Genomic DNA, 26,624 nt, shown 5'->3' with positions numbered 1-26,624 from the left:
AGGCCTCTGGTTCCTTGAGACCTCTGCCCTCCCTACTTTCCCGTCAGGAGGCGCGCGACCCTGGTCACGTCCGACTTCAAAGACCAACGAGAACTTCAAAGCCTCCCAAGCGCCTTCCCTCAGATAACCACGCCCCCTAGTGCCAATGACGCGAGGATGCGAGTAATTAAAATGACACGCCCACCCGGCTGCATTTCTCAGACGCCCGTCCGTCTCCACCTCTATTTATGTTTCCAGCTTTTGAAGATTTGCATAGCCCCGCCCTCTGGTTGTGACAACAGGAGTTCTCCTTCCATAACCGCGCCTTGTTTTCATTTCCCCGTCCTGTGTTGTACTGGGAAGTGGGTTGGACTCTTGTCAGCTGGTTGTCTGTACCGGATTGCACTGGGGCGTGGTTCGTGGAGCACTGAAGGCGTGATCGCAAGCGGTGCACGCCCCCAGTTTATAATGCGCACCCACTTCCGCTGTCTGCTCAGAAGCGGTGCGAACATGGCGGAGCGCGGTCAGCAGCCTCCTGCTAAACGGCTCTGCTGCAGACCAGGCTTCAGCTCGGCTTGCAGGCCGGGTCAGCGGACGGGCGGAGCCTCCTGTGGGGCCAGCGGCTCTGCCCATGGTCTGGCCGGCAAGACACAAAACCCGGAGTCCCTCCTGGATATCGCGGCCCGCAAGGTGGCTGAAAAGTGGCCATTTCAGCGGGTTGAGGAACGTTTCGAGAGGATCCCCGAGCCCGTACAGCGCCGCATAGTCTACTGGTCTTTCCCTCGGAGCGAGAGGGAGATCTGCATGTACTCGTCCTTTAACACTGGTGGGGATGATGGGACGCCCTCCGGAGGGGTGACGGTTCCTGGAGCCGCAGGCACAGCCGGTACAGGAGCGACGACGGCGGTTGGAACGGCCTCTGTAGCAGCCACAGCGGCCGTGGCAGCAGCTGCAGCCGGGGAGAGCATTGAGGAAAACAGGCTGCCCTTCCGCCGGGGCATCGCTCTGCTAGAGGGCGGCTGCGTGGACAATGTCCTGCAAGTTGGTGAGTCCGCGGGGAGGAGGCAGCCACCGACAAAAGCCAGCGTATATTGTGTACCCACGGGGTCACATGCAGCTGCTCATGCATGCGATGTGTTGCAGAGCAGCCCCGGGGTCATGCAGCTGTTCCTGCATGTGATATGTTTCCGATCGGCACTCACACAGAGGGCTATAGTGATGCACCTTTTCTTTTGCCCACGGATGTACCCCCAGCCCCCCCTTCTCTGGTGTGACACCCTTTTGAAAAAAGATGGGAGCCCCCTCTCCCTCCCAGCAGCACCCCACCTCCAGGAGATCAGAACAGGAGAGGCAAGAAGGAGGAAATTCACAATCAGAACAAAGAGGGGAATTTAAAGGGCTGCACAACAAGGAAGGGGGGATCGGTCTGCAGACACACAATGCAGCGCATACCCAAGTGTGTGTGTGTTTCCTGTTTTGTTGATGAGCTGGAAGAGCTTGTTCTGTGTTTGCCTCTTCTACCCCCTCCTTCATGTGTGTTGTTTTTGGCTTCTAGTGGCTCCCCATCCTTCTTGTGGTGAAGGTGTCAGAGTGGTTTGGGGGTGTGGAGGGCATTCCTCATACACTGTCCTCAGTCTCCTTGTTGAGAAAGCTCTGCTCTCTTTGTAACTGGAATAACTAGCTGTGATCCTGATCCTGAGTTTGTTCCCATTAGTCATTGAGAAGCTCTGTCTCAGGGACTGTGCAAAGTGTGTTTCTTAATTGCCTGGAGGTGTCTTCAGATTTGGGTGTCTGGAGAAGAGGGAGGTCACACCTCCTGGTGGGTTGTGCTGCAATCATTGCTTGGAGGTACTTGACAGGATTGTGTGTCTGTGAAAGGCTGGATCACACACACCCCAGGGCTGTGCTGCTGCATTGTGCCAGGCGGCTCGGAATGGAGCTGTTTCTTGTCAGGACAAGGGAGTGGAATGAAAACAATACCCACCTTTCATGTACCCCCAACCCCCACTTCTTTATCCAGTTACTTCTATGTACCGGCCAATACCCTTTTATGATCAAGGCTCCGATGACACCTCTTAATTGCATTGAGGATTAGGGAGCGATCGCCTAAATCCCGATCTGCCTTGTGCATTGATCACTATGCACTTTACCGTTGCAACTCTGAATTTATATTGCTTTTCACATTGGTGTGGGGGCTGAGGCCGCTGCCACGGTTCAGCCTATCCTTTATTGTCCAGGGCTTTCTTTTTTTCCTCCTCACTGTAGATGAGTGTCCGTTCTGTTTTCTCGAAGCTTCACAATGGTCCTCCAGCGTTATTTATTTTTTTATTCGTGGGGGTCGAGCTTTAAACCTGGCTCATATTTGCTACTTGTGAATCTCAAATAGCCGTCAGGCATTCCTATTGAGAACACGGTACTTTGTTCTCATTTTCATGTTTATTTGTCTTTTCAGTTTTCTGTCACCCCTCGAAAGGAAGCTAAACAAAGCCGACTCTTTATTTCTTTTCAGGGCTAGTTAAATAGAACAGTCTTGACAAAGACAGCAATACTGGCTTAAAGGGCCAGCGCTCCCTATTTTGGCCAAAGCCGTTTTCCCATTAAGATGGGCACAGTTTGATTTAGTTGTGCTCAAGCGGACTTTTCGAAAATAAAATCTAATCATATTAACAGGATATTTTGTGCGTATTGCCCGTTATCTCCGTTCCCCTTTCTAATAGAAGGTTCAGATACTGTTTTAATCCACTCTCTGCGCTTCATTTGAATTCTAATGCAATCTGCAGACGTGATTTTCTGCATGATCATTTGTTTTCCGGACGCGGCCCGGGTTGCTTTATCTGGGCTCTGTGCCCTTTTTCCTCCTGCCCCGAGGCTGGAATAAACGATGAACCACATTGATGCCTTTTTGTTTTTATCCACGTACATTATTTTTTTTTTTGTATGGTTATGTTATGGCAAGTTTTTTGTTATTATTATTATTCTTTTTACCGTAAGGTATATTTGCGGTAGCCGTCAGGAACCCTCCTCCGTAGCTGGCAGAGGGTTTTGTCTGTGCTTGACTCTGCATGCAAGCGATGAAGGATGACAGGAGAGCACACTGGGAGGGATTCTGGGCTGATTGCGTTTAAGCCAGGAATTCATTGTGAAAATAAAGCCAAGGGGCAATTAATAAAAGATGCAATCTTCTCTTGGAGGCAGACTCACAAGGCCTGGATTTCATTTGCTTTCAGTAGTAGGAGGCCCTTTTTAGAATCCACAGAGTCCATTTTTCCTCCCCGAGCACTACAAAAGGGAGTATGACTTTAGTGGGCCTGTGTGGGGGGTGACTTTGGTTTGAAATAGTTCAGATAATTTCACAGTTGGCTTAATTCGCTGACATTCCTAAGCCTGCTTGGAGTAGCTTGATATATTTACAGCTGTGTTCTTCCTTCTAGTTTAATATTCAACAACTTGTAACCGAGCCATAAAATGCATGGCTGGCAAATTCTAAAGCTGGGTTTCACTCTTACTACTAGAGCAGGGGTACAGTTACTTCGCTCATTCGTGGAGTAATAGTAAATTAATTGTTTAGCCACCTTCGGCCACATTATTTTATACTAAAATCCGCAATGGTCACAACCTTGGGGGGACGTGTTGGCTTTTTTCTTCTACTGAATGGGTTGGAACGTTCAACATCCTAGCCCTTTATTATTTGTGTTATGGCTGCGTTTTGTCTCCTTTCGTCATATCACTTATTTTAATGTTTTTAAAGAACTAAACACACACTGGTGATATGGCTGAGAGTTTTTTAGAAACAGTTTGCTTAAAGGGTGGCCAGCGTTTGCCGATTATCCTTGGGATAATGCAGATCCCGGCGTAAGGTTATATACACATGGTGTGGATGGTAAATAAGACTTTCACATGCACAGTATTAGCGTTGTCTTTATCTAGCTAGACGTGAGTGTTTCTTCTGGAAGAATTCTGTGCTTGACATTGTTGCAGATTGTAGCTGGAATGTATCGCTAGCCTCCCTGATATGCATGTTAGGTGATGTGTATGGTGTAGCCAGATAAAAGATGGCTACAGTTAGTCAAACCATTAGGGTATTGGTGGTTTCCCAAGTAAGAAGTTCACAGATGAGAAATGTTAGACTGTGAAAGTAGCACGGCCTTGCAATCAATGAAATATAAACCCTCAATTTAATGGGAGAATCTCATGCTTCAGATATAGGCAAAGTGGTTGAGTTTGTGGTGGGAATTGAGGTGGACAGAGGGAAGACCTATTCAGTTTTAGAGGGACCTACACCAGGCCTTTTGTTAGGATGTGATATGGGGGAAGATTTCTGGTTCTTCATGTCCAGAACATTTTTTTCAAGAACAACCTTCATCCTCCGTTGCCCAGGATCATAAAGCAGAGGCGAGAAATTGTTGGTGGTCTCTTTACTTGGGTTTTGTATCTCAGCGATTTGGGTGAATTATTCTAGAAGCTGCTGTTGGATGGTTACATATTGCCTTGCGCTGAAGCATATACCCTTCCATTATCAGAATGCCTCCTGCCTCTGTTATTTCATCATAAATTCCCTCCTTCAACTTTGTACATTTCTTGACAAACCAAGAAATTCTAGAATCCTGTTGACTCTTATTGCAAGGCTCATCATGTAGAAAGAACGTGTTTTATCGTATGTTTCCGTGACCCTTGTCTGGAACACGTATTCTAAACTGTGTTCATTTAAGTTTATGGAAGTTAATGGAAATTTAATTGCAGGTATTTAGGAAGGAAATATTTGAATGTGTCTTTCACTCCTAACAGGAATAACCCAGGGTTGCTATTTATTTATAGTCTTACCGTGTCCAATTTTCCTTTGCATGATTGCTTGTCCCTATCTGTATGAGTTTGGTTCATTTTTCAGTATTTGTTTCCGTTTCCTGACCCGATTAGATATATAGAAACACGTTCTTTCAGTAGGACAGTCTTTGAACTTGTAAAGACCTAAAGCTGGTTGTGGTGGCATGGGCTTGAGCCTTATGGCTGGCTGTTACATATGTCTCAATACGCCAGCTCCCCTTCCACCCGTGGGTCCTTGCGCTTTGACCAGCGAATTAATCAGGCTCTCTAGCATTTATGTGGAACAGAAATGAATGATCAAAATTTCTTCCATTTTATGTACTGTAAGGGAAGCCCATAATTGTATGCTAGGCTGTCAACTGGTATTCACTTGCCTGGGTCTTTTTTTATGAAACCTCATGTGAAAATCCTTGTGCGTGTCCAGTTAACAGGCCTGGAGACATGATCGGGCCAGCAAAATGTGGTACCTGTTAAGAAAAAAATTATGTGCTATTTGCTTTGCCAATTGGTAGCCATAATGCCTTACTATTGGGTCTATATTTTTAGCCATGCGATTTGAAAGGCTTTAGGTTTGGGGTGTATTTTCTCTTAAGAGACAACAAAGTCTCTGACCTTAATGAAAGTGTTTTTTCCCCTCTTAGTGACAGAAGGGTCTTAAATCACATTCTGTAGTTCAAAGTTCTTCAGTCAGCTATCTGTGACTTTGTTTGCCTCCTGCGTTTTAGGGAATTTCTATTGCTTGATGACTCCTGTACAGGCCGCTGGTTTATGACATTTTTACCCCCCCCTCCCTTTATAGTTCATAGGCTAACATACAAAAACATGTCATTACATTTAAAGTTTAATTAACATTTCCATGAATGTACAGTGGACCTCGAGCTGCTTGGAATTAGCTGGTTTCACGGTGGAGACTCCTTTGCATTTTTTGGAGGATTTAAGGTTAATCGTTTTTAGATCGCCACCACTTGTCAGTTTGCGCTGATATCGGAAGCCACACCGTCTGAAGCTTTACTTACATTTCTGTTCATTTGAATAGTGACGTACGGAAAATACTCCAGCCTTATGTGTGCGACTGTAAGCCAGCCAGAGAAGATCAAGTCACAAAAATATTTTAATATTTCCATGCAGGCTTTACTGTTTTTATGAAGATCACTTTGCACCAAATCCATGCTTTTTACATAAACCCCAGGGTTCCCCGTAATCCTGTATTTTCAGCAATGTCTATCATAACTTTCTGTATATTGTATCGCTGGTGTATAATAAACATACAGAATATTGAATTACCCATTGTACAGCATTCTAGAACATGCTATGTAAATCAATATATATGTATAATTGTATACTCTTAAATTGTAATCAAGGTAAATTGTTATCTGGCTCTTCACATAATCGTTGCAGCTGTACCGTTCTGTTCACTTGTGACTGTAGTACTGATTAACAACTACCCTTAAGTGTTCTTTCCTTTTAGTTTACCATGTGCTTCCCACTGGTTTTTCAAGGTCACGTAAAAGGTCACTTTCCATTGTAGCGTTATGTGGCTTTTATGACTAAGCCTAGTTTACAGCATCATCTCTGGTGTGCTTCTCCCATTGGTATCGTGTACAAGAATGCAATTTGTTTTCCTAAGGAGAGACTTCATTCTCAGGAACTCACATATTTACCAGAAATACAGCGCGTTGCTGATACGCGTTTTTAATTTATTTAAATGCTCGAGTGGGAAGTTGTGAAATATGTTCTATTTTCCAACCACCTTGAAAAATCAGGCTATTGTAAAACGTTTACGGGAAAGTTTCGTTAGTGGCAACCTTTCAAACATCCCTTTTGGCCGGGTGACAGTATGAGTTGGTAATGTGGCACAATTGTGGTAATGTGGCCCTTGTGTGAAGGGCTTAAAAAATGTCCCCTGTTGTGATGCCATTTAACACCCTTTCACTGGTGCTTGGGCTGGGCACTGTCGCAAGTGATCAGGAAGCCTGCGATGCTGACAGGGAGCAGTCCAGGCAGTCAATAAAGCCAGGACATACAGGTAGATCCTAATGAGCATCTTGCCACAGCTTTTCAGGACATATCAGTACGTCCAAACGGTCGCGAAGGGGTTGATCCTTACATGGTCTACCTTTCTAAAGAGTTATACGAAGCAATACGCATTGTTAAACCTGAAACACTACCTTTGTAACATCCAGATCGTTCTGTAAACACTTGCGGGTCACATGACGGTCCTCTGGTTAAACGCTTGGCGTCTGATTGCGGTGTTTGCTCTTATTCTTGTAAGCTGGAACTTGTGAGTTGGGTCCATAGGAAGTGAAGAAATGGCGCTTGTGACTTTGTCGCAGCGTCGGCGTTCTGCCTCGTGTTGCGTTATCTCGGGGAAGCACTATCCCATGTGGGTTTCTGCTTCCTCTTTCCCTTCTAACACACGGCATCCTGTTACATTTAAGAAGTGTGTTGTAACGTGTGTGTTCTCTTCCCTAACCCCCTGAGTTCCGACATCCACCGAATTTAGACGTTTCCAGCACTTTATTGAATACCCGGTAAATGTTGAAGCGATAAGCCAAGTAGGGCCGTGTTTAAAGATTGAGCTCATCGCCCACCGTGCTTATTATTCATTTGGAAACAGAAAATGTTAATCAATGACATGTAAAAAATATCCAATTCTCTAGCAGTTTATCAAATGATTCTACGGTTTTTCATTTATTTTGAGACATTTGAGGTTTCATCTCTTTGCGGGCTGAGAAGTTGACTTATCTCCACCTTATCAAGGTGACGCATTTCCCCCAAATTTAAACCAACAAATAATTTATGAATCCTCGGCCATCTTAAAATATTAACACTTTCATGATCTCTCCGAGAGTTTAAATCCTAGGAAAGAGGTGACCTTAAACTCTTGGCACACGGAATATACGTGCCGTCCAGGAAACGTTCATGCGCCGCTGGGATGTGGAAGATTTATCTGATGAATAGTGGCTTTTTAGAGCGCAGGCCTTTTTTAATCCTTAAAGCAGCAGCGCTCGGTGTCTGGAAAGTCCTATTCATGCGACGTCTTGGCTGAACACTGAGCTTTTTGTGAAGTGCTAAGGGAACACTTGTACATAATGTATTTGTTAATAATTCAAGAGGCAGCTAGAGTAAACAAAATCACAAGCAAAGCCCTTTTTGTGTTTCATACTCTATTTTTAAGATAAAGTGCAATTCAAAGCAGATGAATGCCTGCCTCTGGAAGGCTGTACAATAAATAATATACATGACAAAAAAGAGCCTCAACAATCTTTCGCATTATACCCCGTATGAGCCTCAATTCTTCATTATTTCACTGATATTTCTTCCTCTAAGCTACAGACAAGACTTAGTAAGGGCTGTTACACACACACACACACACACACACACACACACACACACACACACACACACACACACACACACACACACACACACACACACACACACACACACACACACACACACACACACACACACACACACACACACACATATATATATATATATATAGCTATACACTATAGATATCTGGATTATTGGGATCTATAGACATAAATTATAGAGATCTGTAGATAGATATAGAATTTGGTATTTTTGACAATAGGTCTTGGTGATTTTCTTTTAATTATAACTATCTATACCAGATGCGTGCACTTTGGATACGCTTTTTAACAGCCGTTAATCGTATACTCCGTCCCTCGCTTTAATCACAGCTGATTGTTACAGTTTAATCCCCTTTTTTTGGGAGATGCGTAGAATGACTCCTCTGTGCATTTTCCATGATTCCCTTGCAGCAGATGCATTCAGCCAAACACATCCGCGGAGCCTGCGCAAGCGCGGGGTACTTCCAGCCAGCTCCTTCCTAACGAGACCCCCTGCAACAATCTGATTTCAGTGCGTTGAAAGCTTGTCTAGATTACATTAACAAGAATTTTTCTTTCCCCGCAACTAGATATATTATACATATAATAAGGGCTAGAAAGGAGTATGTTGTTTTTAGAAAGCGTCTGGATTATCTATTACAGGGGGAGTCTATTTCTTCCAATACATCTTCAATATGTATGTGTGTGTGTGTATATATATAGAGATAGAGATAGATATATATATATATCTATATCTATATATATCTATATCTCTATCTATCTATATATATATATAGATAGATAGATAGATAGAGATATAGATATATATATATAGATAGAGATATAGATATATATAGAGAGAGAGGGGCTGCTTATTGATTTAATGTGGCTGTGGCTGCCTGATTTTGGCTCATAAGTCCATTATGTGGGGCAAGTACACCATTGAACTGCGATATCAGTAAGTATCGGCCATCATTTATAAAATAAGATCTCTTCCTAAAATTGTTGCGTAAGCGTTTCGGGATCCTGCGGCTCGTGACATATCGGAGGCTGGAGGAATTCCCGCTTGCCCGTGGAGTTGGAAGAACATCTGTTGTGCGGTTTTGTGTACCTGAGTCTCTCGGCGCTGCTTGTGTGTTTATCGTTGTTTCGTTGTTTTGATCGTAGTGTAGACACTAGTATTTTTCCTCGGTGATATTTAAAATCTGACAGCTGATGAGATATTGCGGCAGCGCACTCCCAAATTAGCATATTCCTTTTATGAACGATCCCGTTGGTATGAATGGAGTACAAGCTCTTGTTTGATTAAACGTACGTTTCCCAACCAACCCCACCAGCAGTGGTGTTTTCCTGTGTTCAGGGATTTTTCTGTATTTTCCGGTTTCTTAAGCCATATGGCGATGTGAGATTTTGATAAAAACCATCCTTGGCACCTAGGAGGAAATATTCTATTTGTAGTATTTGCATTATTTCGCACAGGGATTGTCCCCGATAGTTTCCTGCGTGTCACACCCCAGATAACATGAGATCGCTGAGCTCTTCGATGTGATTCATCCAAAAGCCGTAGAATTTAGTGCGATGTTTCCGAAGGTCGCCGATCATTCTAAACAAGTACGGCGGTATATTTCATCATCGCGTTTTTCTTTGGGAGCGGTTGGAGCCGGTTCATGCCTCACAGGGCTCTATAGAAGCGAAACAGGAGTATACTGAATTAACACCTTTAGTATATAAAACGTATCCTATTATTAATTTATATACCGCGCTGTACAATGAATAAACAGGAAGTAACAAGTATTACATCACTTAACAAGTTGGGGGGTCCGACTCATATGATCTTGCGATCTAGAAGGATCAGTGTGTGAGAATTTGCCATTCTCTGATTATTTTGTCTTTCTAAGTTTTAGGATTTTTTTTGTGTGCAAATGGTAGCCCATTTCATTGCCACGGTGGGGGAGCTCATTCGGTAATCCTTCCCTTAGGCAGCGGCTTAGTGCTGATAAATAGGGAGCTTTCAGCCCAAGGGGCGAGTATTGTTGTTCTGCGGGTTATGGTGTGTTAAGGGAGGGATGCATTTAGAGGACATGGCCCTAACTTTGGAGATTCAGGTCTTTGGCATAGACATCTTCCCCGGTCAAAGCGTCCCTCTTCTTGCCTTGAGCGCAGCAGATGTGACCGGGAGGTGTACAACCAGACGCGTTTTAAACCTGTTCCTGGGGGTTACGCGTTTTATTGCTCCGGCACTTCAGTGGTTAAACATATGCCACTAATTTGAGCTCCCGTGGAAATTGGCAGCAGTTGCCGATTTGTTTCTAATCCCCGTATGAAGCCAGGTGTTTTAGCGGAGAGCCAAGTGCTGGCTGCAGGGATAAGAGTACGGGGGAAGAAGTGCCGGGAATATGTATGACAAACTGTTTGTTTACGCGTTCTGTGCCATCGTGGAGTCCGCGGCATAAACATTTTGTTTCTCGTGTTTTTACACCGGCGTTCGGGCTGCGGTTGTCGGCAGCTTCCCTTCTGTGAGCGCGGCTCCGTCCGTGAGACCGGCGAGTAGGTTGCCGGGCCCGAGTATAAACGCCATTTATTGAGAAACAGTGCGGCCCTTGTGTATACCGTGAACGGATTGCTGCTGCCGGAATGCGCAGACCCTCGTGACTTATTAGTTTAACAGATGTAGCTTAGAGCGACAACCAAATGTTCGCCCCAGTCGTCGGGCACCTGTTGGGGTCACACGCTGGCAGGGACGCTTCAGGACACTGCGCTTTCAGGGCCACGCGTTTAGTCGTTAATGTTTGAATGAATGGCTGTCTGTTTGGAAAGCTAAGGGTTAAAGGGCCCATTGGTTAAATTGTTCTCCATCTTAGACCTGTAAAATAGTGTTTGTGTGTATTTATTGTGAACTTGTGTACTTTCACTATGGAAGCACAAATGCCTTTTTTATTCTGGAAGAATAAAAACTTGCATATGAATTTGTCTACGTTATATGCGTATTTGAGCCCTAAATGCTTTTCTACATATATATATTTCAAACCTTTAACCCTTTAGCTGTCAGAGGAACATCCCTTATCTGCTTTCCCTGAGCCCTGGGAAGGGTTAACGTTCTGCCTGTTAAAGGCAGGATTTGCTATGGATCGTATTTATGGGAATTGTGTGGCTGGCAGCTGTCGGGGTCGGCTGCTGAAGCCCCACAAGGTAAATACAATATAAAATTGATCTTTGAAGTGAGGTTATTCATTTAGAGGGGATGATGTGCTTGGCGTTCTTGGATTTCCAGGGCTGTGTTTTTCTTCCTTTTTGGAAGTAAGTTTCCAGATTTCCTTTGGAAAGCGGAGAGGAGGTCAAGGAATTTCATTTCTCCCTTTAAAATAAACATAGGGGGGGTAAACAGTAGAGGCAATGATAGAAAATAATAAAACCTAAAACGCAGTCTTTGGAAACTCCCATCACTCTTATCCAGCTGCATTGTCATAAATATTTTCACTGCTTCACTCTGATTATCTTCAAATAACCAGTAAATATTAATCATTTATTATTATTACTATTCGTGTTATCCTGCTCTCTGAGATATAGTTTAAAGTCTGCGCTCGGTGCATTGGCTTCTTAAAGTAATGCTGTAATTCGTGGCTCGTTCGTTATTCTGATGGTTGCCATGTAAGGATTTTAAGGTCTAATTTCCATTGGTTTAATTGCATATGGCTAATGATTTAGCTTGCTGTATTTGGGCTCTGATGAATGCCAATGGCTATTGAACGTTGTATCTGTTGCCTTCGAAGCATTTATCGTAGCCGAACGAATTTTCTCTAGCTTGTTCTTTTTGTGTTTCAGGAAACGAGGCTCTTTGCATTTACCGGCATCTGCTCTATGGGACGCGTTGATTTCCGTGAGTCGACCTTTAAGGGAAAATGCTTTTTCCTCCCCTGACACCCCAGTACTCTTTAATATACAATGCAAATGGCACTTAAGGGGCCCCACTAATGTCTGAGCTGTCCTTCAAGGCAGATAAACTGTTAAACGAAAGCCCGGGAGACTTTGCTGTTTCGTATTGATTTTCTGGGAGGATTCGGAGCGATATCGGAGGCTCTGTGCATAGAGGAGACATCGCTGGGTGCAGCTATTGTAAACGACACATGGGCTACACGGCATTACATGGCCTTACACGGCACGCCAAGTGGCAGCCGATGGGGGACGAGATCAGAGTTTTGTTATTATATTAGTACAGATCTTGAATGAATTCCAATTTAATTTGTCAGATTGTGAAAATACTGGCCGAGTATGTTCTAGATCTAATTCCTCAAATGGACAGCCCAACATGGCTTTCAGGCCTTTAGTGGCCTCTGTGTCCCTAGAGCAGGAAGATACACCTCGTAGATTTGCATCTGTTAGTGCATCCGTGATGTTTTAGGCCAGCGGCCGGCTGAGTGTCCTGGGAGCTGTTCCTGGTTCCTCTGTGGTTAAGGTTCCTGGCTGCTCGGCACTCAATGTAGGCTTTGTCCGTATACAGAGGAACGCGCAGACCAGTACAATCGCTAATGTACTTTGCCACCCAGTCGTGCTCTGATTACCTGCCTGGCCACATGCCCAGAACTATGGGAAAGGAAGCCGGCCGCACCCCTCCCCCCCAGCCCTCATATCCTTATTGAATGTGTACAATGTCCTTCATGCAAAGACACGCACATCGTTTCATTGTGGATGTTTGCCATTTAATACGCCGAGCTCTTTGTTATTATTATCAAGGAGGCTTTTTACTTCATTCTCCGATCACCTGATCTGCTTTTAATCCAAGCAAAACAGCCCCCCCCAGCGAGCGCACTTTGTTTTGAGGCGAGCCCGCGCGCTGAAAGGGTTAAAGGTGGATTGGCTGAGGCATTATGCAAGCTGTTAAGTAAAAAGGAAGTGCATTACAAAATGCTGAGCTCAGTAGTCTGGCTCCCGGCCAAGCCTTTGCTTTCTTCACTACAGCTGAGGGCTTTCTAAGCTTCCCACAAGTGGGTTTGTCTGAACTGTTCAGGAATGCGGCCTCCGTCGCCAGCTGACGTCAGCGCCGGCAGTTCAGCTGAGGGCCAGGCTGACAGTGCCGAGGGGAGGGCCGTGCCGCGGCCGGCTACGATGCTCAGCCCGTGTGATGGAGAAACGCCGGCGCGCTTCTTCCCTTACGTTGCCCTCGTTTGAACTTTGTTGTGTTGCTATTCGCCGCACCGGAGGACTTTTGCCAAAAAGTAGCAGATAATATCAGGCGGTGGTTTGGTTTTTTTTGTTTGTTTTTTTTCTTTCCAGATACGTTTCCTGGAACAATAACCATTTTTGGTTTCCCGAAGGATGGAACTTTATTGGACTTTCCGTCGAAGGGAAGGAATAATCTCTCTTTTAAAGCCAGTCACCATGCGCTCCTGTTCGGTTCCTCCCGGTATTAACGGAAAAGGCTAGACTTCTGAGCAGATCCCATTTAAAGGAATATTACAGCGTTTAGTCCCCGGCCGCATCTAGGCTTATATATGGAATAGCCGAACCGTTGGTGGCTTTGCTGCCACCGTTCTTCTAGGAGGCCACCTGCCTCTCGCTTCTCTCCTTACTGTAAGAGTTATTTAACCCCTCGTGCAGTAAGATGCCCAAATGGTTACAAATTGAAAAGGCAGATGTTGCCAACAGACTTGAAAGAAGAGACCCCCCCCCCCTGAGGCTGGAGCGGAGGGCTGGCATGTGACGCCATCGGGACGTTTGTGTGTTGTGTCCGGTGTAGAGTTGCTTTTTCTGCCTGGCTCTTGTGTTTCTTCATTTCTAAATAAAGAAAGCCTGTGGTTTTCTTTGCTGAGGCCGACATTTAATGTAGCTTGGAGCTGCTCCCCTAGAATTACTCTCTGGCGGTGGTGGTTTAACCCTTTCAGTGACACCGAGCTGAGTAACGCAGTAGACCTCTGGACTCGGAAGGGTTCTTGATGCAGAGCGGTCTTTAATGCGTCTAATTACCTTGGGTCTTTGGTGTTGAGGCGTCTGGGGAGATTTTCTCTGAATAGAGAGGGCTCTGGCTTTCGCTCTCTGGCCGTCTGTGCCCCGGATGGCCAGGCGGGTAGAACCGCCATATCTTCACTATAGTAGCCCATGAATCTGAACGTACACAAGCCTTAAACATCATACTTCTTTATACGTATGTCAATGTGCTACATGCAATTATAATGTAACATTTCTTTTGTTTCTTTTGCTGTTATTTTATGGTCTCTTACTGCTGTTTTATGTTAATATTGTTTCCAAATCTTTTTAGCAGATATTATATACTTAGAATCAGATTTAGAGTCGCATCAACCTTCCAGAATGACACTGGGGTTCCACGCGCGTTTCCTCAAAGTGTTGGATCGGGATCTGTTTATTATAGTCTTTATTCTAATGAAATGCAGTCGGCGGAGCATTATATTCCCACTTAAATGGGAGGTTAAGTCGTTTAAGGGGGAGCATTCAGCAGAGTTGCAGTTTCATATCACGGACTTCACGTTAAATGATAAATGATCAACTGTGGGGCCCTGAATCAAGCATTTTCCAATAGGTGCGATGTCTTGAAAGTCACCTCGCTGATTGATTTATACATCATGCTGGCCTAGCTCAGATCTTCTAACAGCGAAATATGCAAGGGCTTGTCCTTTGGGAAACTCTCCAGCCGTGTTAGTGAATAGCCCCCCATGCCATGCATGGAAAGGCATTGGGTGCGTGGGGGGTTCTTGTAATAACAGAAGTATCTTGTTCCTATAAGCCATGGTTAGTGATGTCTTGTTATCTCACATACTTGTCTGGGAAGCTCATTTGAGTGTGCGTGTCGGGGGAGGGGATCCCGTCCATCTGAATGCCAGCGGTCCTCTTGTGTTTTGTGTAAACAGGACTAGGATTCACTTGAGAAGGGCTTCTAAAAACCCAGACTCTCCACTTAGATTTTGCCGGAGGGAAGCAGACCACACACGCCATGTCTGCAAGGTCATGTTTTTTCACATGGTAGATATATATATATTTATTGCTCTTCTTATCCCTTCCCCCACCGTACAGGACAGGGAGCTGCAAATGCCTGGCCCTTAATTTCCCTTCAATCTCAATGTATTTTTATTATTAAGAACGTTTTAGCTGAAAATGTCCTTGAACACCATGAGTGACGTTCTAGATGGTAAGCCCATTTGGATTTACAGAAAGGCGATGCACCCCTTATGTTCTGTGTACCCTTTATACCGTGCCACGGCATATGATGGCACTATATAAATTAATAGTAATAATAGAAGATAAAGCTGTGTGTGATAATGGGTTCAGTTAATTTAATCCGTGTATGTGAGTGTTTTATATCAAAGCTATACAATAAGGATGGCTTGGAGAAGAGAGAGAAGATAGAAACGTTTAAACATATAGAGATTTCACAAAGTACAGGAGGGAATTTATTTCAAAGGAGGAGAAATGTTGGAACAAGAGACCATAATCTGAAACTAGAGGGTCAGAGGTTTATATGTAACATCAGGAAATTTGGGGATGGTAGATAAGTGGAACGGCCTCTCTGCAGAAGTGGTAGTTAACAGAGTATGTGACTCTAAACATGCATGGACATATGGTTCCTGGATCTAAGACCAGAACAAAGACTGTTTCAGCATAAAAAAAATCAGAATCTGATAAGAACCATTCAGTCCATCTAGGCTGTCTAAGAGGAATATGGGATGTTGTGCTTTCTGATAATACGGACCAAGGGCCGCAGGGCGTACGGTGAGGGTGGGCAAAGTCATTCACGGTCGGCGTGCGCTGGTAGTTGGCTCGCCGGGGCATCAGGATGGAATATCCTTCGTCTCGCGCTTATTCTTAAGCACAGCTGGACGTAACTCAAGCACGCAACAGTCCCTCGCAGGCGGCAGAGTCGTTGCACTTTTATTGCTTTCAGGGCGGAATGTTTTCTTTTTCGGTTAATCCTCCCGGTTCTGTTGGGCAAGTTCCGCTTTTAAAAGACCCGATCCTTTCTTTCCACGCCCTGCTTTAATCCATGTGTTCCGTATATGTGACGTGGGAACCCCTGCAGCACACGGCGCAAAATGCAGACAAAGCAGGGTATTTTATGTGTTGGTGGCCCCCACACTTCCCCTGAGATCCAGGAATGGTATTGTCAATTTTGGTGAAATTCTGTTGTGCGTTTTGTCCTTGCGTCTTTTGCGCGCCTGTGTGTAGGAGGAACGTGCGCTTGGAGAATGGACTGGAATTCTTTTATTTTAGATAAAGCCGTTGCTCTCTCCCCGCTCACAAGCTGTCCATCCGGATATGGATGCTAATTTTGGCTCGCTGGCTCCGATACATTCCAGTAGAGTAGATTAAAGCACGTTATGTCCGTCCCCCGGGGGCCACAGACCTCTTGCAATGTTTTTCTCTTAAGCTGAGAGCTAAAAATCGTATTCGACTGGCATCGGGTTTGACTTTCTGTGGATTCCCCCCCCCCGTAGTCCTACTGGTACGCTCCGGTTTATTCAGTGTAGTGGTGCCTGGCATGTCTCATTCACGGCTCTACGGGGACCGGCTCGCTGCCACATTCACAGGGAAAACGTCTCCTTAGCGTATTACCCCCTTTACAGCATAAATAGTATACGGCAGAAGATCATTCGATTGTGTTCAAATATAGTGAAATGTTATCAATTTCGCATTATTTGTGATTTCCTTGCTTTTGGGACGAGAATCTACCTTTTCTCCAATTCAGCGCATGTAACAGAAATTTATACCCAAAGTAATAGCCTAAGTCTCCTAGTACTGTGTGTTACCCTTCGTATTTGAGTCCTTGGTTGAGGTGGATAGCTTTTTTTTATTGGCCTGCATGGAAAAAGACATAAACTTCTGCGACCTCAGAGGTCCCTTCCTCAGATGGAATTTCATCCACCTTGACTAAAGAGTGTTTTCTTTAGGGTTAATACAGCCATATCCATGACCCTTTAGATGCTAATACTGTTTGTGAATTAATTGCGGTACCGCAAGGTCGTTAATGAAGTTAAAATCGTAGTGCTGCAACTCTCACTATTCCTGGCTATTTATACACATGGTATATGGTTTTCTATAGCACCATCATATTCTGTAGCGCTGTACAAAGGGTAAACAGGACATAACAAACAGTATATAACATTACAGTTCGACTTACAGAAACAAGGGGGCAAGGAGCTCAAAAGAGCTGACCATCTAGAGGAAGAGATAATATTCCCGGCAGTCGTTAGTGTGTTGAATGCATGTGGCCTAAGCCTTAAAGACGACATCTTGCTCCAAAGCCGCACTCATCGGCCGAGTCTCGTTAGACCCCCTAGGACTGGCGCGGTCAGCGCTGCAGCTGAACGGTGGGCAGTGCAGTGCGCATGCACAGCAGAACACGTCTCCAATGGGAGGTGGTGTGGGAGGTTCTGCTAAAATGTAAGATGCATAAATAATATATACCCTTCCTTGGGTTTATACATCCCGCATACTGCAAGGCAGCGCTTTCCCTGTCGGCAGCATGTGAAGTATAAGTCCTGGAAAAGATGGCCGCCGTGGTCACCCCAGCGAATACTCGGCTCAGTTTGGGTTTTGCTGTGTGTTTAGTGGATTTTTTTGGCTGATATTTCTAAATAATGTACTGAAAGTTGTAGAAAAAGTTTCGATTTGACAAAAGCTGCCTTTAACCTCGGATCGTCTCTCACAAGCTTCCCGCGTCTTCGCCATATGGGTTATGACCCTAAATTGCATAGCGATGATGCTGAATGTGGTTGACGCGCGGCCTAATAAGTGTCTTCGTTTTCAAAGTACTCCATTTCCAAGCCGTTCTACACAAGAGTACATTACAGCTGAACAAACAAGCAGGGAGCATCGCACCATCTTGCCCATTATGCAGCGGCATTAAATATACATATAAGCGAAGGGAGCAGCTGCTTCTGTTCAGGAATCGACATGTAAAGACGCAGCCTCTCCCAGCAGGAGCTGCTTCAATCTGCTGCTCCTTCGCATGTAATGAATCGCTAATTTCGCCCCGATGGTCCATGAGAGGCTGAGCGGGAGGCTGTCGGGGTGTGCGAGGGGGGCTCGAGCCTCTAAACCCAGCGTGGTGTGGAGCAATGTGCTTTCTAACGGGGATCCATTTCCGCACTCGCAGGGGGGGAAATCATAAAGAGCTGCTTGGCTGTTACTTTGTATTCAAACGAGGGATTCACACAAACAAGCAGGTGTTCTCGCGGAGGGAAGGAATGGAGCGGTTTCGGGCCGGGAATGGAGCGGTTTCGGGCAGAGAGGTGCAATTCAGAGCCGCCGAGCCGTGGGGTATTCGCATTTATTGGCAGGGATGGCGTGAGCTGCTTATTGCTCTGGTGTTCGGAGGGTTAAAATGCCAGCTAGGTGGGATTCTGTGATACCCCCCTTGTGCTTTACTCACTCGTCTTTGGGTTGTATGGAGCCGTCGACCCAACTGTCTTATGTTGGGAAAGGGGTCTCTATCATTTTATAGCATGATCTGTAGCGCTGTCATAACTTGGGGTGGTTAAGGTCACTTTAGGCTCGGTGTCTTGTATTAAAATGTGTCAGAATTCCATCTCCTGTATCTGCACAGAGATGTCCTGAGCACAGACCACCCTTCATGCCGTATTCCTTGCCCATTGAATTATGCAGGGCAGGCTCACAAGCTATCATTTAGTGGATAAACCCCATTAGTTTAGTAGTAAAATGGTGCTTTCTCACCTAAAAATTTTATACATATCACCTTCTGTTGTGTTTTGCGACTCCTGCGTGACATGATGTGAACACGTCCTCGTTCAGCTTAATGAATAGTAAGAACGCGTAATTTGTCACTTCAGTTCGGGTTGTGCGTGATGTCCGTGTACCGCTCAGTGCCCTGGCACTTAAAGGGTGCTGCGAGCGTTTTGCGCTGCTTTGCGCATTTCTTTTATGGGGTGAAACTTGACCTTGGCAGCAGCTCTGCTGTCTCTGGGGTTCCCGAGCTGTCACACGTATACAGACGTCATATAGGCCGCAGCTGTATGTAACATAATCCTGGGCATTTCAGAGCCTCATTGTTTTGGGGGTAAAAAAGGGCAATTACGGTAAAAATATAATATACATACACACACATATATTGTGTCTGTGTATGATATGATAGAGATATATATATAAATATATATAATTTATCTGATGTATTTCAGTGTGCTTTTCAGTCACTGGCTAACAGAGAAGAGCTCTAATCCTTCGGAGACATGCAGTGGGGAGCAGATCCATTTTCACCGACTGCTCCTGCCTTCGTATGAATGTCTCCTGTGCATCCCTTTCCTTCCAGTTGCTTGCGGGTGTTAAGTTTTTGTTATTTGAAACATGCTTGTGATTTACACTTTGGGAAATGGAGCCGACCTCTGGAGATAAAGAACCAGGGAGTGCCCCCTTCCCCGGAGAAGCAGCTTTTCTTAAAGGAACCGGCGCTATCCCAATACGAGAGCCACCAAAAAATCTTATTGTAAGGAAATGACCGGCCCTCAGCAGCCCTCACCTTCTGTATCACTGCATTTGAACAGGATATATACAATGTGCCTGTCTGATTTCATAATGCTAAATTTATAATGCTAAAATCCAAGGTTTTTTTTTTTTTACGTACCCCTTATGGTTAGTAATCTTGTAAACCTTATTTTTTTACTAATTTTTAGCAGGTTTTTTTTTTTTTTTTTTATATATATATAAACATTTCTGGCCGGTTTGTATTATGTGAAGCCCGTAGGTTTACAGTACTGCGCCATTCCAACGTGTGTGTAGCTTTGCTGCATCTCGTACATTCTATATACAGATACAATATATTTTTACCCGGCCCCCTTTATAGAAGGAGCCCTGGCGCCGGCGGTAATCTATCTGGGTTGTAGGACCCCCGGCTCCGGGCTGATTCTCTGCTGCACATATGCTGCGGTCTCTATAGATTAGTGAAAGTGCGGTAGGTGGAGCGGGCTGACCACTTCATTCTTTCTGGAAAACATATACGTTTCACATGCTGCCGACACGTAAAGCTCTGGCATGTGAACACTCATGAAAGGGAATCGTTTACTCGGTGGTCAGTGTGGACACGGTAAAAAAGCCACTTGGGTAAATTGTTTTGTAGGAAGCAAATAACGGTTATGTTTGCTATGTCGGGTTGCGCAATGTATGGGTGATCTTGCACCGCTGCTTGTTATCAGTGGTGTATTGTGGGAATGTGTCAATGTGGCTAGTTTAATGGGACCTTGCTGTAAGTTTTGACCCCTGGTTATGTATGGGAGTGGGAGGATGATGTGTGCCTGCTCCTCGCCTTGGTGCGCCAGCCGCACTGCCTGCTCCTCGCCTTGTCGCGGTGCCTGGTGTTCTGTCTCATATGTAACTCTTGGGCAGCAGAAGGGGGAGGCTACTAGACTTTCTTGCTTACTTAGCTGTCAGTATTGTTGTACCCGGTTTGTCTGTTTACTTGAATATTAGTCCAGTAACTAGTTAAGCCCCATGTTATAAAACGAAATCTCTGCAAAGTCATCTATTTTTAATAACGAGAACCTGTGTAGGTGTCGGATCTTCACGGTGTTACAATGACCTGCGACACAGCGCGTGTTATTACAGCGGCCCATTCTGCGCTGCGATTGCCGCTTTCTTTAACGTGCCCGTGGGTTTGTATATCTCTACAAGCTATGTCCGCATGTTCACTAGCTTCATACTCTTTGTAAATATGGTCCAGGTTTGCTTTAAGGTTCTAAGGTTTTAAGGTTTTGTAATACGAAGAGAACGTTCCTGATCTCGGAGTATAGTCATGGCTGCCTTTATTACTACGTTATATGTTCTTCTTGGGAAGTTTTATTAAAGTGCACTTTTTGCCTCTTTTCGTACAGGTTTCCATTTGAGTGGCACGGTGACAGAACCTGCAATGCAGTCGGAGCCGGAGACCGTTTGCAACGTGGCCATCAGCTTTGATCGTTGCAAGATTACCTCAGTGACCTGCAGCTGTGGAAACAAAGACATCTTTTATTGCGCCCACGTCGTTGCACTCTCGCTATACCGCATCCGCAAGCCGGACCAGGTCAAGCTGCATCTTCCTATTTCAGAGACCCTCTTTCAAATGAACAGAGACCAGCTGCAGAAATTTGTACAGTATTTGATCACCGTTCACCACACGGAGGTCTTGCCGACGGCGCAGAAACTAGCGGACGAAATTCTATCGCAGAACTCGGAAATCAATCAAGTTCACGGTGAGTAGAGCTGCGGCTTGGAAACATCAGCCCGATACGTATCATAACTCTCAAAATGACATTCAACTTGTCGGGTAAGAGTGATGATGTGCGAGTCTGGTTCTCAAGTTCCAAAATGTGGAGCTGTCGTCATGGAAACAATGGCAGGTTCCTTCTGCTTGCTTCACGCAAGATACTTTCGCTAGGGCTGCTCTTGATATATATGCAGTGTACATGGTGTGACGGGGACGAGGCATACTCAGGGGATCAGTTATGACTTCACCGGGACAAACGGCTGAAACAAGGTAGCAGTTTAGTCAGCGCGTCCCTAATCTAATATTTGACCCCGATTTGTTCTTTCGCACGTAAATGAAACAAGTATTTTGTGTAAGTTGCTGCTTCTGTGTCTCACGACAATTAAGTGTTCCTGAGAAAACACAAAAATGTTTTCCGTGGTTGAAAGAATAATTTTTGGGAAGGGGTAAGGCATTCAGCAGTAAATAGGAATGACATGTTGAGTGCTGCATTTGGTTACAGAAGTGTTACATTCAGCCTGTTTTTAAGCATTAGGCTTTTTTCACCTTTCTGAAAGGTGCCCTCCAATGTTGCATTCTACCGCTCCCTCTTGTCGCTCTCTGGAGTTACATAAGTGCGGGCGGCTTTAATGGCAGAGGAGCCTGTAATATGTCGCAGGAGATCGGTAGAACTCCTTCCAGCCATCGCTGATCTCTAATACTCGGCAGGTTCATTGGTCTCACAGCACAGAAGAACAGATCGTTTTAACTGCCCATGCCCATCACTTTATTTTATTTTTGTTTGCTCGATTATAAGACAAGGTTTTTTCCAGAGCAAATGCTCTGAAAAATACCCCTCGTCTTGTAATCAGACCTCAATTAGAGGTCTGACTATGAGACTAAGATCCAGGACCCCGCAGCGCTGCAGGGGACCTGGATTCTCCTGTCTGGTAACCTCAGCTGCTGCCGGCACTTAAACCGGCATCTATCACCGAGCGCCGGCGTAAGTGACAGCAGCAGCGGAGGTTGTATATGATACCGCTATATAGAACGATTAATAATATCCGGTATTTCTGACCATTAATTAGACCATCCACTCCTGTTTCTTCAACGCTTTACTGTATGCTTCTTACTGAAACGCCGCAGCCTCTAATGCAGACTCATGATATGTTATTGGTCCTTTTAGCCTGAGAGATTCTTTATATAAACATGACTCTCCCACCAATGATGCAAGGATGGTGCAGTTACCATAAATGTGCAAACCACGTTATCGAGACAAATCTAAGCACTATTCATGAAGGTGAGATATGGGGATCTTCCGTCATTTGTCAAGGGCGGAGGTTCTTTGGGATGCATTAAGTCCACACTGGACCGTATATTCCTGATTATATACAATGCCTCTGTTAGCTACCAGCAGGCAATTACTGCATGCGCAGCAAGGAAATTAATGCCGGATCTGGTCAGCAGCGACAGAAAAGTGTGATCGATCATCTGAGGTCATTCGAGAAGAATGATGGGGAGCAAAGACCATGTAGCACTCTGTAGTTCTGTGACTGACGTGCTGCTGGTGGATACGTAAATATTTACCAAGAAAAAAACCTAATACAGCTGCGAGAACGGTGTCTGCCGGCAACACCCGCAATCTCTAGTCTCAAACCGCAACCTCAGCCATATTTGCATTTACTGAAGACTACTTAAAATAAGTACAGGAAATGTTTTTCATCGCACACGTCTTCTCCTGCTCGCTGCTGCCATATCCCATATTCAAATTTACATGTTTCTGATGTCACCGATGACCCAGGAAGACAAGATAATGCAAACTCAATCTAAAGGATAACTATGACCTTATTTCCAAACATTCACTCATATGACTAGCATATTTGTGTGTATATATATCTATATATATATATATCTATATACCGTATTTGCTCGATTATAAGACGAGGTTTTTTCCAGAGCAAATGCTCTGAAAAATACCCCTCGTCTTATAATCGGGGTCGTCTTCTAATCAGACCCCAAAAAAATGCTGGCGCCATGCTGCTTACCGGTCGCGAGCAGCGTCTCTTCTGTTAGAAGCAGGGCAGGAAGCTTGCAGCGTCCTCACAGAACTCTATCTCCCCCCTCCCTCCTCTGAGGGCGGGGCCAGAGAAGTTGCTACAGCCGGTCCCCTGCAGAAGTCTGCGAGTGGGAGATCTGCAGTTCAGGTGAGGGGGTGGGGGAGGGTTTTTGAGTATGTGTGAAGTGTGTGTGATTAAGGGAATGGATGAGTATTTAAATGTTTGTGAATGAGTGTGAGTGTGTGTGTGATAGCATGGATGTGTAAGGGGGGTGGGGGTTGTAGCATGGCATATGGAGGCTGTAATCCCACTGTAATCCCACTGCTATCATCCCCAGGTTCCAGCATGTACTGGCTGCCTTGGCTTGATAGGAGTGTAATTGCTGTTAGCAGTTTGATATATATATATATATATCAAACTGCTAACAGCAATCACACTCCTATCAAGCCAAGGCAGCCAGTACATGCTGGGTTAAAAGGCATATCATGGGGCTGAGTGGCATATAGGGGGTTAAAATGCATTTCTGGACCTCCAGAAATGCATTTTAACCCCCTATATGCCACTCAGCCCCATGATATGCCTATATACCTCCAGAAATGCTTTATACCCCCCTATATGCCACTCAGCCCCATGATATGCCTTTTAACCCCCTATATGCCAGAGTGGCATACAGGGGTATAAGGCATATCATGGGGCAGAGTGGCAAATAGGGGGTATAAAGCATTTCTGGGGGCAGAGTGGCATAACTGGGGGGGGCAGGTTGGCAAATAAAAGGAAATTTTAAAAATATATTTTTCTCAATCATAGCTTTTATTAAACATGAAAATAATTTACATTAATTAATATTTACTGGTAAAACTTTTTCCCTATAGGGTAGTCTTATATTCAGGCTTTTTGTTTTTTTCCTAAATTAATATTTTGATTTTGGGGGGTCGTCTTATAATCGGGGTCGTCTTATAATCGAGCAAATACGGTATATATATATATATATATATATATATATATATATATATATATATATATATATATAAACTGATGAATTGGGAATACATCTTCTGCTTACCAGTGCTCAAGAACGGAATAGTGATAGTCGGCTTCAGCGTTCGAGAGAGTAACATATGACCCCCTGTGTGCAGGCACAGCCGGCGCTGCCATTGATTTTACTGGGTGTACCTTTCCTCCTCGTGATGACCCCAAAAGCAGGGGGTGGTGAGGATATTTACTTTTTTCTTACTAGTAAATAATGCCTGCTAAATTACCCACAAAGTACATCCATATGCAATATTTGTTTGTGCGGCTATATGGTACGTTAGATATATTTTGCCGCTCTGTATGTAATGAATTCTCTTGAATCGTGTCAGTTTCTGAATATATATCAGATGCCTGAGCGTTCTCACATGGAGTCTTATCCCAAGGAGAATGTTTTCTTTTAACCTTTGTCACGTTTCAGTAACGACGTAAGTCATAACATTTTCATTTGAATAATACTCAGTTCCTACATATAGAAAACCCGTATTCTTTTCTCTCTCGCTCATTATCTTGTTGCTTCTTTTCCTTTTCTTTCTTTCACTTTTCTTTTGTAATTTTACACTGAAATGTGAATTTTTCCAGTAACTCTCCAGTCTATTTCTAACTGTCCCGTGTGAATAGCGGATTTAAATGGGTGAGTAGGCAGCAGCGATCGCGGTATTCTCCAGGCAGTGCAGTAATTGGCACGGTGTGTGAGCCCACCCTGTAGAGCATGGCCCCCAATGCATGCTCCTTGGAAACCCCCAATTAGGGTTAAGTGGAACAGTATGTGGTTAAGACACACGAGATCTCTGTTGTAATCCCCTTATCCTTTCCATGGCACACAGGTGTTTCTAGTACCCGGGCAGTCTATTCATGGGTCATGGGTATCCCCAGCCTACAGTTTAATGAGATACGAATGTATGCAAGCGATCCCATTAACTTCCTGAAAATATATTATTTTTAGGGTTTCGGTGTCCACCTGCCACTTAGAGGGTTAACTTAAACAATGAAGCCTTTCTTTGGTATGAAATAAGTATTTTAAGCCTTTCTAGTTTTGTTAAAAACAGATCCCGAGTATATATTTTTATACTCTATTTTTTTTTTTTTTTAGTTTTGCATTATTTACCCCCGCGTGGATTGTAGAGTGTGACCTTGTGCTCAATACTTTCCGATTTTTTGCTTTTCTTTAATGAAATGATGAAATTAACAAATTTAGTTTATCTGAACAGAAATACGTATTGTTATAAAATAAGACTCTTCAGAAAAGAAAAAAAAAATGCAAAAATGTGTTTTGTGCGGGACGTGATGAGAATGTATTTTTTTACTTAGTTCTGTTCACAACCCAAAAAGTTGGCGTGGGGAGCTGGTCAGACCTTGGTTATTCCATTTTCATTTTTGAAAATGTGAAATTATAAGTATTTAATGGGAATATTTACCATACAATCATTATGCTTGGGTATATGTTGCAGCAAGATAATATGGCTTTTAGATGACAGTAGAGGAATCGGTCATGGGATTCTCCTGGAATTTAACGGGCTCATGGTATATAATGGTATATAATGTCACCATGTCGAGCACAGAGTTATGGCTGCTGATGACATGTAAACTCTCGCTGTGCTAATTCTGGAAAACATGTCAATTCTAAATGTTCCAATTAAAAAAAAATCTAACAAAAACTATCTATTGTTGATAGCTGGTTCTGTTGGAGCAACTTGGCCTGCTCTACGAGCCTCCATTCACCCGCATTTTAGGTTTATGCACCTGTCATGTCTTCTGTGAGATATAAAGCCTTGTACGCATCACACGGCCGCTACATCACCCTGCTGACAACGGTCAATATTTAATAAAGGCGACAAACCCAGTGAGAAAGGAATCAAAACGTACGTGCTCCCTGCGTGTTATATACCTGTGAGGCTTTTTCATCCAACCTATACTACCCTCTTTATCAGTCAAGGAGAGCAGAAAATGCTGGAGGAATGTCCTAATTGCCAAAGAAGAGAGGACTTGCTTGTTTGGTTAAAACAGTGACTCTTTTGTTTGGAGTCCGGAGGCTACCTGGAGGCTCATGAGCTCAGAGCTCAGGTATTTGGTTAAGACGATGTTTAGCAGTCGCAGGTGTGTAGTAGCGACATTACTTAAGCATGTATTAAACACCAGTAATCCACCCAACAAAGACCAGCCTGGTCCTCACAAAGATACCCTTTGTTGACCCAACCTCTG

General features: G+C 44.4%; 1 protein-coding gene across 1 annotated transcript in view; it reads left to right on the top strand.

Moving 5' to 3' along the window:
- The first annotated feature begins 489 nt into the window (after positions 1-489).
- Positions 490-26,624, top strand: part of ZSWIM6 (zinc finger SWIM-type containing 6) — a 47,825-nt gene continuing 21,690 nt past the window's right edge. The window contains exons 1-2 of the mRNA XM_053448030.1: positions 490-1,024; positions 20,987-21,343. Coding sequence (XP_053304005.1) covers positions 490-1,024; positions 20,987-21,343 — 892 coding nt within the window. The remainder of the gene's footprint in view (positions 1,025-20,986; positions 21,344-26,624) is intronic.

This window comes from Spea bombifrons, chromosome 1, assembly GCF_027358695.1.
Source record: "Spea bombifrons isolate aSpeBom1 chromosome 1, aSpeBom1.2.pri, whole genome shotgun sequence".
In the NCBI taxonomy this organism is placed as follows: domain Eukaryota; kingdom Metazoa; phylum Chordata; class Amphibia; order Anura; family Pelobatidae; genus Spea; species Spea bombifrons.
This window is presented reverse-complemented; position numbering and strand designations above follow the sequence as displayed.